Consider the following 14,722-nt stretch of genomic DNA (forward strand, 5'->3'; position numbering starts at 1 on the left):
ATTAAAAATTTCAAAATCACTTTCCATTTGTCAAAAAGAGCTTATTTTTTCTTTATGAAAGCATCTTAGGATTTTTACCAGAACAAAACGCACGTTAAAAGTTATATAATGGTTAGAGTTTAGTTATTGATTGTGAGTTTATTAATAAATCTTATTTTTTTTGTTAATTTTATTTTGTATTTGATGATAATTATGCAATAGGGTAATAAAGATATTTCACATTTAAAGTTTAAGTTATATGTAAAAATAGGTTAAATGAGTTCAAATAAAATTTCTCATTTTTAAATTGAGAGAAAATTTCTTTGTGATAGTTTGGACTGGAATTAGATTTCCCTTTTAATAAAAAAAGGAAATATAATTCCCCAATTTCGATCTTTGCGAAAATTAAACCTTGCTTGTATCAATCATAGGTCTTACATGCTAAGTTTTTAAATCTAGATATACGATGGTGTGAAATAGTTAAATTTATATTTTCGCATTTGGGTTCGCATTAACCAAAAGAAGAGACTTCCATGGGAGAAACGACGGAGATAAACTCAGATAAGCAGCACAACATGACTAACTGAACTAACTAAAACAACTGACGGGAAGAAAGAAGAAGAGCACCTACTGCATAGTGTACATTACAATACAAGATTACATGACACCAATCCGACATAGGAAAACAACATTATTTTTTTTTTACCCTTAACATCCTTAAAAAGTGCTTCTCTCCTTCCTCCCTCCCCTCAATTATAACCTAAAAGAAAATGACTTAAAATGTGTAAAAGCAACTTCCATCATCACTTCTAGCCGTTGGATCAAAGTTTTCTCAGTTGGATCAGTGCAACCTTCAGGAACTGGAACATTCACTTGCTGCGCTGCTTGGCCTACACAAAGACAATTACAAAACCGTTAATACATATATTTTTTCATGAGCCCTAATACATTTTGTAAATTTACCAAATCAAGCTAATGGATCCAAACCTCCCACAGGAGCTCTCTAAATATCAAGGATCTAACCATAGAAAGTTCCTGTATTCATAGCATCTGAGTTAGCATCACCAAGAGCAGCCTCGCTCAAGTACTTATCAGCCAATTGAACTCTCTTCACATTCTCTTGCTCTTGGACAAGCATGTTTCCGTACTCGAGGAGCTTTTCGATAGTCATCTTCGGCTGCTCGAAAGTTGGGGGTCCTTCCTTTGAGTTCACAAGCTTCTTCCCAATGCTATCCACGCCAACACCCGTAATCCACTTCCTCACTTCATCGTCGTAAACCCTAGCCCTCAAGGCACCAAAGAAATCTGCAAAATTATGACATCACGTCAGAATGACTATCTGATTACATAACATGTCAGGATGTCAGACTATTTAATTAAGGGAGTAGGATTCTCGCCTCTCATTTTTTCTCTCCCCTTCTCTCTCCTCCTATTTGAACGGTCACGGTTAAACCACATCAACATTTTATATTAATTTTTTATAGAAAGAGAAAGACAAAATATAGAATGTGAGAGGAAGGGATCAAAGGGGATGGAAAGAGGAGGGAAGAGAATTCTAGTCCTTAATTAAGGTACACGAAAACATTTAGCATACCAATAGATTGGCCTGGGAAGGTGTCAACAAGCTTGACAATGTCTTCCTTAGCAACATTGTCACTCCTGAAGATCCCAATGCAGACTCCAATACGATCTTCGCGGGTGGGAGCCCAGTAGAACTTCTCCATACGACCGTCACGGATGAGAGGAGCGTACAATGTTGAGAAATCGTTACCGGTGACAATGATTGGGACACGGGGGTTCTCCTCCTTGTTGTACATACCTGGAAGCTGGACGTTTGTCGGGTTATCAGCAATGTTCATGAGGGTGGCATTCACCATTTGGTTGTTGACAGTGTATTGGGTGGTTCCACCAAGCCGACCAGCTCCTGCATCAAGATCGTTGATGAAGAGTGCACACATTTTACCCTTCCTGATTATGTCGGCTGCTTCACGGTACCTTTGCCTGATCAGCTTCGCGGGTTCTCCTGCGTTTCCACTTTCCAATTCTCCGGCACTCATCATGATAGGGCTGAAAAAATATCATCAAAAAGCTAGGTTGAGCAAGAAGCGCACTTATTATCTGATCAAGTGACCATAACCTGGTAACTATTTTTCAGTTTTAAGTTTTCAAAGAAATTATATTTGAAAACAAAAAACTGACCAAGTGACCATAAACTGCCAAACTGGTAACTATTTTTCAGTTCTAAGTTTTCAAAGAAATTATATTTGAAAACCAAAATCAAACTAAAAAACCATAAAAAACATTTCAATTCTAAAAAAGTTACTAAAGAAAATAAAGGAGTTTTCTGTTCAAATAAAAATAAAAGTTGAAACACGCAAAATCTGAAAACTGAAACAAGAAATAGCTACCAAACAACTTTTAATTAGTTACTTAGCTTTTCAATGTGTGACATTCAAGTCTTAACACATGAACAATTTAAACTAAGTGACATAAAGCACGTGTGACAAATGAACTGACCTGATTCCCATCTTGGCAAAGACAAGCTCGCACTGGAAAGACTTGCCCTGACCTTTGCCTCCCCAAATACCCAAGATGAGAGGAACCTGCAAACAAAGTTAAGTGATGATTTAAGTTAAATTCCTGCAATTAATATAATTATGGAAGAAACTCATGGTTAAATCTTTGATAGTGATATCTACCTTGATGTTAGGAAGGGTCATGAAGTTCTTGGTGATGTGAACAACAAGCTTGTCCATAAAAGCGGGAGCAATATAATAACCGTCCATGTTATTGTCAAAGTTGTACCTATTCAAGAACCATCTCGTTACCATCTTGTTAACTGTAATAATCCGAAACTTGGAAACAATTATATTGGTCGTGGATTTGGAACCGTGAAATATTCATAAGAATATATATGATCTCTGAACTTACTGGCGAAGCCCCGTGCTGATGTATTCATAAGAGCTCATGATGGCAAAGTGAGTTCCTGATCCTTGAGGTGCCTGGAAGAGGGAGTCCACCTTACCCTTTCCTCTTGTGATGTCTTGTTGGTCGTCGGAGGTGTCGAAGGCAAGGCCTTTCCATCTGTCCTTGTCGGTCTGCTTATCTTCGTCCACACTCGCGACAATCCTGAGACTCCCGGAGGAAACCTTGGAGTTCGTGAACCTTGAGTTCACTTTCTTCAAGCTGCTTCCCAAAAAGGTTGAGCTTGGAACTGAAGCACTGCTGCTAGAGCCATTCAGGTTCGGCTTCATTAAAAGTGCAACGATTAGTTTTATCGTGATTACCTTCCAAAACTCACAAATTGTTTCCCACACTCACATAGGTATTATAACTTCTGTTTCCCAAAACTATGAATATGAACTATTTATTAGGTTGATTCTTCGTTGTATATGTAGTCCGGATAAATAATTTAAGTATTTATCTAGAAGACTTGAAAACATAAGTGTGACAAAACATTACCCTAAGTAGGTAACTAATATATAATTAAAGACAACTAACTACTGTTTAGCTTCTAAGCACCTGGTGATTGTGCATACTACACACACAAAAAAGTAAAGGCATAAAAAAGGTGGGAAAGGCGTAATACCGGTGCTCTGTTGACAGATCCAATGGTAGAGACAGCAGTGGCCATGATCTCTCGCGGATCGGACGGTTGTGTTCTAGTGTGAGTGACAGAGGGGGGCACTCCTGGTTGCCCGCAAGCACAGTATGCTATTGTGTTTTGAGCGGAAAAGAAATGAGAGCTGGTTTGCCTTTATAGTGTTAGTGTACAGAATTTGATATCGTTTGGATTTGCTTGTTGAATGGTTTGAGACCATAGAATGAAGATTGCATTGATGCCACGTGTCAAACAAAGAGTGCTTGGAAACTCAGTCATTTGACTCGTTTCTTGGTGCTTGAGGACCTGAGGTTAGTGTTTAAGCTCTCTTCTTCTCCACCAAAAATTAGGCAATTTCTTTGTGACAAAAAATAAAATTCAGACAATTTATTGGCCACAGAATTGAGAATGGAAGAAACTGGAAAAACCCATGTCTATTATTGTGGGGTTTTATTTTGTTGTTTTCTTGAATGAAGATGCATGAAGAGATAAGGTGAACCATGAATAAAATGTTTGTGACCAGCAGCAATTTTCATTTCCTTAAAAATAAATTGGATTTGCGGAAGAATTTAAAAAAAAAATGTATATATTATGCTAGGGCACAAAGTTCAGTCAATCAAAATGTTTAGAGCAAGGGCAAGACAAGATTACATTGGGCTGGTTATTTTGTTCCTTTGAGCCACAGTCTTGGCCCCAGAAATATACACTGATTGTAACCTCTTAGGGGGCGTTTGTTGCGCTGGACTATCTCGGACTGGACTAGCTTCAAGGACTAAGTTGGACTGGCTTAGACTAGACTAAGCTGGACTAACTTAGTGAAACGTTTGGTGCAGTGTTGGACTAAGAAGCTGGATAATAACAAATTCTAATATTATATTATTTAATATATAAATTATTAATATTTTATTATGATCTAGGTGACTGGAGATGACGAGGAGTCTATCGAGAGTGTTTGTTGAGCATGAGAGGATGAGAGAGGATAGTCTTAGCTAGTCCCATGGTTATTGGGGGGTCTCGCTAAGACCACTTAGTGAAGGGTTTTGTCCATGCTAGTCCCCTTTAGTCTCATTAATGTTAGTCCCAGCATGGAACAAACACAGTATTGGACTAACAGCTAGTCCAATCCAGTCTAGTCCCACTTAATGAGGGTAAACAAACGCCCCCTTAGAGTCCTGACCTGGCCCATATCTCAAGCCTATCAACAATTTCACTCGTTAACACGACATAACACAATTTGACTGTGAAAGTAAAACTTATCAAACTAGTACAAGTAATGGATTGCTCTGGTACTGGAAGTTAGAGAAGCTTCCTCTTTATTCGTTACTTCTTCAGTTCAAAGCTTCTCCTCTTCTTAATGTATATTAGTGTAGAATAGCATTTGTAACAAAACAAAATTACAGAGTACTTTTCAAACCAGTTAGTAACTTAATATGGTGCTAAACACTCGTTTAAACTCATTTCACAATATTTTTACAATTTGAACTAACAAGTTTTAGGTTATCAATGAAAGATCATCTTGCAAAATTTCATTAAAATTGAAGATGAGTTATTTAACTGGACTTGATAAATAAATAAACAATACAATTTACAATGATAATTAATGACTAGGTCCCCTTTCTATCATCCAAACCCCCTCTCTCTCTCTTAGACAAACACATCTGTTTGATATCTGAATTTGCATTTGTTTCCATAAAAGACAATAATAATTAAAAGATTAAATGATTTCCAATTTCAGTAAGAATAATATGAAAGAGCACTAAAAAATGAACGGATCGTAAGTTCAATTTGTAGGGGAGACCTAATCGAACAGTTAGCACCGTATTAAGTTGTTAATTAGTTAACGCTTAAGCATGCTTTTATATGCAACCTTTAACTCTTTATAACACGACACACCACTAAAATTCACAAGTAAAACTCTTCAATCATATGGAGACATATATAGACTATTTCACCCATAAACACAACATGAGAAACCCTATGTTCCATTCTAATCATGTAAATTAATTGGGAATATAAAAGAGACAACCTTTGTTTGTCAGTCATAATAATACTAAGGCTTTTTAGCCAAAGTGGTCTATGAAATTCGCATAACTCCTCACTTTGGTCCCTGAGATTTCAAATCAATAGAAGTGGTCCCTGAGATTGTCCATCATCCATCATTTTGGTCATTCCGTTAAAAACTCTGTCAAGTGTCTCGTAGCTCTTGGCCGGAAGTTTGGGCAATTTTCAAGGCTTTGTAACTCAATCGTTTCTTAATCAAAGTCGAGCCATAATATATCAAAATGAAGATATGAAAGTTTAGAACAAGATTATACCTATTTGGAAGCCCAATGGTTGTCGGAGATGGTCTGAAAATAGCCTCAAAGTTGACTGGTCTGAGGGAAAATTGGAAAACCCGTCGAAAACTGGATAAACTTTAAACATTCATAACTTCTTCAATATTCAACAAAATTAAGTGATTCAAAAACGAAAATCATACTTCTGGACTAGAAGAAAAGAATGGTACCTTTTTCAGTGGCTAACTCACAGTGGTTTGGCCGGAAAACGGCTCGAAAGTGGCTATCTTGGTCTCAAGTTAGCCAGTTTCGAGCCATTTTTCTGCCAAACCACTGCGATTTAGCTATAAAAAAAAGGTACCATTCTCTTTGTCTCATTGATAAGTATGATTTTCATTTTTGAATCACTTGATTTCGTTGAGTATTGAAGAAGTTATGAACGTTTAAAGTTTACCCAGTTTTCGGTGAATTTTCCAGTTTTCCCTATGACCAGTCAACTTTGAGGCTATTTTTCGGCTATCTCCGGCAACCATTGGGCTTCCAAATAGGTATAATCTTATTCTACACTTTCCTATCTTCATTTTGATATATTATGGGTCGAATTTGGTTAAGAAACGATTGAGTTACGAAGCTTTGAAAATTGCCCAAACTTCCGGCCAAGAGCTCCAGGACACTTAACGGAGTTTTTAACGGAATGACCAAAATGATGGATGGTGGACAATCTCAGGGACCACTTTGATTGATTTGAAATGTTAGGGACCAAAGTGATGAGTTATGCAAATCTCAGGGACCATTTTGGCTATTTAGCCTAAAGAGAATGAATGATTCAAATTATGTTGTTCGTACGATAACGATATATTAATAGAGGTGGAGGAACAAATAAGTTCTTTGACAACACAAGCATTATTCAATTAAAATACCACGGACTCTTCCAAATAAAAGATCATTAACTATTAAATGGGCAAACCCTATCCTCCCATAGAAAAAGAATAAACAAACAATAACCTAAAGTGATGTCTCTTCTCCTTCAAATTTACTTTCCCAAAAAGGAGTGTTTCTTTGTTAACCCAAAGAATTTTGTTTTATTGTGATGAGATGGTACTAATGGGCACTAAAAAAGGAACTATCATAAATTAAAGCATCTTCTAACTTTTATATTACATGCAATTCTCAACACGTTTAAGAGGTGGGCAAGTACTACTGAATAATGAATTGCTTTGATACATAGGGTGAGTTGTGTTTCATGTTTAAGTATTCTCATTTTTATAGTTTAGATGAATTTAATATAAATTGTAAATTATTATATTATTTGTAAAAATAAAAATAAAATTAGTACTTGTTAGATCCCACATCGTTTAGAGGAGTAGATCCTCTATGCCTTATATGTACATGCTCACCTCCATATAGCACCAAGCTTTTTGGGAGCTCACTAGCTTCGGGTTCCATTGGAACTCCGAAGTTAAGCGAATTCGGACAAGAGCATTCCTAGGATGGGTGACCCACTGGGAAGTTCTCATCTGAGTTTCCAGAAACAAAATCGTGAAGGCGTGGTCGAGGCCCAAAGTGGACAATATCATGCTACGGCAGAGTCAAGCTCGGGTTGGGATATGACAGTACTCTAAAATATTATTGTGCACTCCTCACATAGTATAGTTTCTTTTTGGGGTTAATCTCAGTTTATTACCTTAAAGTTTCTTGGTTTTCAACATTTGATACATTAAGTTTTTTTCATCCTACAGTGGTACCTAAAGTCATAATTTTGGGACAACTTCATACTCTGTTAAGGTTGCTGTTAAGTTAGCCGTTAACTTATGACGTAGTACCCACGTGGACAATGATTAAACGCCACATGTCGATATGGGTCCACGTGGATATTAAAAAAAATTAAAATTAAAATATTAATTTTTTTGTTCATTCCCCTCCCTCTTCGACTACACTCTCCTCCATTCCCGACCCACCTCACTTTTCCAACCCCTTTCTCCTAAACCATAGTGGCGCCAATACCATTTTCCCAACTGTAACTATGGTCATCGCCGCACCGCCACCTACCCCAGCCCCAGATTCCTTCAACGACGTACCTCGGGGCTCGACCCCAATATGCTACATGACTTAATGAAGAAATGAAGGGACAAAAGTTTGATTTATAGATCTACTAAGAACCATGAATTTTTCTATCTAAATCAGAACGAAGAAGGTACACCATATCCATACAAATTCGCCAAGAAAATCCACCCTACGTATATTTATATGACAAAAACTTCAAATTTATTATACCATATTCGCCTTGTGCGCGATCTAATTACGATGTGGGGGAGGTAGATAGGTTCAACCACGAGCAGCAATGACGGCTAGGGATGTACTGACAACGACATGGGGTACGACACCGTTGAGGAAGGAAATGAAGCTAATGGAGGCAGAAGGCTCTTGCTCGTCGAGGAAGAGGTCCTCATGAACCTTAAAGGCGCCTTGCACAAAGACAACTACGCCACTGACGGCAATAGCGGATATGAGGACGGATCTGACATATGTGAGGAAGATGATGAAAACAGAGAGGCGATGAGGCCTCATAAGGTTTGGGTTTCGAAGAATGTGTGGCTGAAGATGACGAAGGGCTGATCAGAGATGCGGCGGCAGCAGTGCTTACCGTGGTGTAAGAGGAAAGGGCTAGGTTTTACATAGAGGACCTGTTCGTGAGGGAGGGCTATAGGAGGAAGGGGTTGGGGAAGTGAGGGAAAGGTGGGTTAGGTACGGAAGAAAGTGGAGTCGAAGAGAAAGGGAAGAGAAAAAATTTTGATTTTGATTTTTTGAATTTTTGAAGTTTTAAAATTTTTAAATATCCACATGGATCCATATTGACACATGGCGTTCAGTTATTGTCCACATGGGCACCACGTCACAAGTTAACAACTAATTTAACAGCAACCTTAACGGAGGTATGAAGTTGTCGCAAAATTATGACTTCAGGTACCACTCTGAGATGAAAAAAACTTTGTTGATGCACAAAACCGGAGGTATTGGAACAACGTAAATCCGACCGTGAATCTGCAAGTAATGTAAATAACACAAGATCTATCATGGTTCACCCCAAGGTTTGGGCTACGTCCACACTGAATATGTATTTATCTGAGGGAGAGAGGGCTCTGAGAGTGAGAGCTTTGAGAGGCGGTAAGAGGGCTTAGGAATTGGCCTCCCCTAATTGTGAGGGTGATGGATCCTTTTATAAAATAAAGACTCCTCACTTATTACATATTTGCCCCTTCCTTTATCGCATAATTACATTTAAGTCTCTCGAGTATTTGTACGATATCTAAATACGAGGCCCTAAATATGGTATAAACAGTAGTCTCCCAAGTCTTCAGTCAAGAGAGTCTTTTGGCTGGAGACTTGAAATTCAGTCTATGTGTGGGCCTAAGTAACTAGATGTTGTCTTGAATTGATGTTTGATATGAGGCGGTACTCAATCTGAAATGATGCTCAACTAGAAGTAGCACATGTTGCGAGGCTGCTTGGCTCGAGGCTTATGTTGCTTTGGTTGGCTCGGCTTGTGGCGTTGAAGGTGAGGGAGTCCCTTTTATAGAATAAGGGCTCGCTCCTCAATACATGAATGATGGGCTAGAGTTGATGCTCTCTAATGATGGTGAGGGAGTCCCTTTTATAAAATAAGGGATCGTTCCTCAATACATAAGTGATGGGTGCTTTCTAATGAAAGTGAGGGAGTCCCTTTTATAAAATAAGGGATCGGTCCTCAATACATGAATAATGGGTTAAGTCCCCCGAGTAGTTTTCATGAGGCCCAGTTGAGGCCCAATATGTGGTACATAATGTAGTCCCCCAAGTCTTCGGTCAATAGAGTCTGTTGGTTGCAGACTTCAAATTGAATCCATATATAGGCCGAAGTGGTGGTTGTTCGGAGGCAGTATTTGTATACCTTGCACTGAAGCTTTGTAGGTGAAGCTTTGCAAGTGAAGCTTTGAGGCTAGAACTCTGTAAATGACGATTTTGAAGCTGATTGACATGAGTGATGCTTATGAATGTTTATGTTGATTGACATGAGTGATGCTCATGAGTGTTGTCATGAGTGATACTCATGAATGTTAACATGAGTGATGCTCATGAATGTTGACATGAATGATGGTCATGAATGTTTATGTATGATTGTCATGAGTGATGCTCATGAATGTTTATGTATGAATGACATAAGTAATGCTCATGCATAATTTGGAGTACTAGGCGTACTTTTGATCACCTGGTTGGTGGCATGAATGGGAGTACAGGTTGTACATTTCATCACCTGGTTGGTGGCATGAATGGCTAGTTGCCAAATTAGAGTACAGGTTGTACATCTCATCACCTGGTTGGTGGCATGAATGGCCAGTTGCCAAATGATATTAGAGTACGGGTTGTACATTTCATCACCTAGTTGGTGGTAATAGCGGCGGGTTGCTGAATAATTTTGGAGTACTGGACGTACTTTTGGTCACCTAGTTGGTGCTATTTTGGGCTTATAGGTCTTCGCTCTCCACAACATATCAGCCCATTTATTTTGGGCTTTGCCTTTTTTTTTCTTTTTTTTTTTTTTTTTACCTTCTGATGGGGTTTTTACAGATGTCTCCGAAAGATAAAATAAATTACATCATTCAGAAATAACAAAAGTAAATCACATCATTCTGGTGGGGTGTTTATTCCTCCCTTTTGCTTTCTCTTTTCTTTTCTCCTTTTGTTTTTTTTTTTGCTTTTGTTTCACCGCACCTTTCTTTTGCTTTTGTCGTTCCCTTTTCCACCGGACCTCTCTCATTCAGTCTCTTTTTCTTTGCCATGTACAGACATCTTCACCTGCACAGATTTGCTTTTGCCTTTTTCTCTGTTCACTGCGTCTCTTACTTGCTGCAGCTCACTTGATTGGTGCAGTGTAGTGATGCACTGACAACTGCCCCTTTGATCTGTTCCATGGCTTTTTCAGAATAGCCTTTTTATGATGAAAGTTTCATTGTTGGTGGCATCTTCTAGCTGCTTTTCATTTTTTGAATACTTATGACCTCTTAAAGCATTGAGACAGAGCCTGAGAGTGCGATGTTCCATTAGGGCCCCATAGCTGTTGTTATATGAACCACCATGATTAGGTACCTTGCTACTTGTGCTGCCATTGATTCTTCTTTCTGATCACCTAAAGAAACCTCTTTGTTCTCGCAAATCAACGCACCCATGAGATTAGCGCCTGACCAGCTCTTCAGATGGGCAGTTTCCCTATTTTTTCCCCATGGGAAATCCTTATTGAGGATGTGCAAGTATAGGTAAGCAGGAGGCGCATCGTGGTGAGGATGCTGCTTTGATAGGTTAACAAAAGCTAAAATAGTGTAGGAAGCGATGCCGAGGTAAGTTATCTTCTCCCACTTGGCCATCTCACGAGCATCGTCGTGTCCAACAGAGGAGGATAATGAGCGTCTTGGAGGAGCAGCGGATCGAGAGTCGCCACGCAGGGCAGTTTGAAACCCAGCATATCGAAACATCGCCATCGCCATGAGCAAAACTGGTAAGCATTGGCGGCAACTCCCACAGATTTGGGCATCGCTCATTCTTCACTATAAGGATCATTGAACTTGATTCGAACCGGGGAAAGCTCGTCGGACTCCAAACCGGTCCCAAGCCTCCTAAACATGCCTCTTTCCCACGAATACATCAACCCTCAGTTTCAATCTAAGTGTAAATACAAGGAGAGGTGTAGGCCTCCGAGTCTCTGGACACAGCGTGCAGCGATATAGACAAGAAGTCCACAGTATAACCCTTCTCTCTATCAACATCACTCAACCAAACCACTTGCTTGGTGGAGATGTAGAGGGTGCCAGAGGACTCAGGGGGTCGATAGGTCGGGTTCCAGTTTGTGGGGGTGAGGAGGAGGACAGGATAGTGTGGATCTGGGGGGGGGAGGAACTTGTCCCAAACAACGTCGGATTCAACGGGCGACCTGAAACTCCTCGAAATCGACGACATCATGCCCGCGTCCCGAGGCGTGGTCAGCGAGACAAGGGTGGTTGTGCATCCCTCCGGCAAGGCCTGCAGATCCAGGGGGTCGCCTCCGCCACCATTGACATCATCTGTTTTCTCCTGGTTTCCGCCACCGCCTAAGAAGAACTTGAACATTTTTGCGATTTAAATGGGTTCCTCGGACAATGGAAAACACGTTGTGATTTTCTTTCGTCGGCGATGCGGTATCTGATGACATCATTTTGTGTTTCAAAGAAATGTTTGATTAGTTTGTGGGAGTGGGTTGTGTTGTTTTCTGGGGTGGTGGTTTTGCAGATTCACGGCGGAGGTAAGAAATTGAGAGAGAACCAACATAAGTTTTCGTGTCGATTCCCACAGATGGCGCCAAATGTTGATGCACAAAACCGGAGGTCTTGGAACAACGTAAATCCGACCGTGAATCTGCAAGTAATGTAAATAACACAAGATCTATCGTGGTTCACCCCAAGGTTTGGGCTACATCCACACTGAATATGTATTTATCTGAGGGAGAGAGGGCTCTGAGAGTGAGAGCTTTGAGAGGGGGTGAGAGGGCTTAGGAATTTGCCTCCCCTAATTGTGAGGGTGAATGGTCCTTTTATAGAATAAGGACTCCTCACTTATTACATATTTGCCCCTTCCCTTATCGCATAATTACATTTAAGCCCCTCGAGTATTTGTACGAGATCTAAATACGAGGCCCTAAATATGGTATAAACAAACTTGATATATCAAATGTTGAAAATCAAGAATCTTTATGGTAGTAAACTGAGACTAACCCTTCTTTTTAAATATAAAAAATTGGAATGCACATGAAAATTTTGGAGTGCCAATACAATTTAAAAAAAAGTATGGGATAAAAATTATCAGTAATTCTCTTGCAAAAGTGCTTAGGAATTCCTTATGATTTTTGTCTAAATTTTATATTTATTTGCTTTATTCAGACAATAACGCTTTTGCTAGAAATGAAAAACAAAAAAAAATCAATAAAAATTCAAGAGCTTTCTGCATATTCACTTGCAGCAGCTGCGTCTTCTAGAAGCACTAATTAGTACTTCCTCAAAAACCTCAGAACATCTAATTTCATAAAGCACTTTTATCTATTTTAGTCAAACACTATAAAAAGTGCTTTATTTAGTTAGTTGAAATCACTTTCAACACTCCCATAAGACATAAGGAGTTTAAATATTGTCAAACACAGCCTTAATCATACTCACTCTCAACTGATCACTACAAGAGTCTGGCGTAGATATTATAAAATATAATGAAGGTTTCATGTTGAATATGATATTGGAAAAGATAAAAATAGGGTTAGATACCATAAAGAGCAGGATGCTTCACCGATACAATTAATAGAAGGATAATTTTACATATGCGCACTACGAAAATTTAACAACTATGACTTAAAACCTGAATAGATTAACAAAAACCAAGGGAGAAGAACCAAACTGGTAGAAAATTTGTCTTTTTCTAGATGTGAATTGTAGTGTGAAACCAAGGATTTATCCCCTTGCCTCTATCTCACACTCACGTGATTGTGAGAGATAGAGACAAAGGGATAAATTTCAGGTTACACCCCAAGTTTTTCTCCTGGTTGACCTATGCTAATATTGGACTGGCTCCTGCAATTTTTTGAAAGCTAATTAGTATAAATCCCATGTAGCAGTCTCATTTGGCCATGGATTGTTTCCCAAGTTGTCTTGCTCCATACCTTCAAGAAATCTTTTTAAAGGATCTGGTGTAGAGTGATCCCCAAATAAGTTCACTTCTTCCCATTCCTGTAAAGGTGGCATCTCTATATCCATCTCACCGTTAAACCCTTGGTTGGCAGCTGCACTTCCTATGTGTGGAAATATTGGTGATTCTGGTAATTGATTCTGGATATGTTGTGTGTCAACAGCATCATGTTGTGAAAATACTTGCAACTGGTCAACGAATGTGTTGCTATTACTTGGATGACAAGTTGCAAAATCAACCATTTGGCTCCCAAGAGTTTCGATCTCCTCTTGTAAGTACGCGACCTGCGAGGAAAGACTGATGAGTAAATGGCCTACACAAAATTATGTATTGACATGTGTAAGTGAGAAGTTTGGAGTAGGTTAGCAGCATGGAAACCTGTTGTTGGAGTGCATAGATTTGCGAGACACATCCATACACAGGATCACGCATTCGAGCTAGCGCTTCATACGACATGGTGATGGCAGCATCACTTCGATTTTGCACCGGTAAGTGTAGTAGCAGCTTGGACACATTGCTTGCACCAAACACTTTGTGTACTGCTGCAAAGTGGTCTGCAGCTTGGTCGTAGCAGAAGTAAGGAGCGAAAATGCATTCGCTTGTGCATTTTCGCCGTAGGAATTTGCATGCTCCACATGAAGAGCCTAATCCTGCCATAGTCCTAAGCTTTTAGTACTAAACCTGTGACAAGGGTTTCTTCAGGTGGTACCAGAAATTGACTGGTGTATATCCAAAGTTTAGATTTAGTCTTTATAGCCATCACTCGAAAGGGTTTGAAGTATTCTTTTTGTACAGAGGACATCCTCATTTTAGTGAAAGCTATTGTTCTTTTGGGTCTCCTTTATGGGGTACATCATCAATCTCAAATAGGGTAAGCATTCCCTGATTAATTAATGCCTCTAAGTTATTAAGGGTCCTAATTCTTAATTAAATAATCTTTAAGAATGAGTCCAATATTTGATGGAAGACCTAATCATTATCATCATAAGTTGGGCTCAAAAAATGAGAGTGCATAGCTCTAATTAGTACATTATTCTTGAATATCTAGTAGAGACAAGTACAATAGCCATACATTTATTTCTCATATATGGAAAGTATATCTTGCGCAAAATAAACTTATGGGTTCTAT

At 39.1% G+C, this 14,722-nt stretch overlaps 2 protein-coding genes and 1 long non-coding RNA gene across 3 annotated transcripts; all 3 read right to left on the bottom strand.

The window, feature by feature from the left end:
• Positions 1–452: 452 nt before the first annotated feature.
• LOC103456062 (ribulose bisphosphate carboxylase/oxygenase activase, chloroplastic-like) lies at positions 453–3,690 on the bottom strand. The gene is given in 7 exon segments (NM_001293890.1): positions 453–869; positions 967–1,284; positions 1,574–2,046; positions 2,497–2,582; positions 2,679–2,784; positions 2,911–3,227; positions 3,569–3,690. Coding segments are annotated over 6 exon segments (1,314 nt in total). The 5' UTR covers positions 3,614–3,690; the 3' UTR covers positions 453–869; positions 967–997.
• Positions 3,691–11,550: 7,860 nt separating this feature from the next.
• On the bottom strand, positions 11,551–11,994 carry LOC114826269 (F-box protein PP2-B1-like). The gene has a single exon (XM_029106346.1). The coding sequence runs from the start codon at positions 11,992–11,994 to the stop codon at positions 11,551–11,553; it is 444 nt and encodes a 147-aa protein (XP_028962179.1).
• Positions 11,995–13,172: 1,178 nt separating this feature from the next.
• On the bottom strand, positions 13,173–14,328 carry LOC103415626 (uncharacterized). Its single transcript, XR_011581103.1, has 2 exons — positions 13,972–14,328; positions 13,173–13,877 (listed from the first exon to the last, which is right to left on the bottom strand). It is a non-coding gene; the product is annotated as an uncharacterized lncRNA (long non-coding RNA).
• Between the last annotated feature and the right edge of the window lie 394 nt (positions 14,329–14,722).

The sequence above is a fragment of the Malus domestica genome, chromosome 01 (assembly GCF_042453785.1).
Source record: "Malus domestica chromosome 01, GDT2T_hap1".
Taxonomy (NCBI): domain Eukaryota; kingdom Viridiplantae; phylum Streptophyta; class Magnoliopsida; order Rosales; family Rosaceae; genus Malus; species Malus domestica.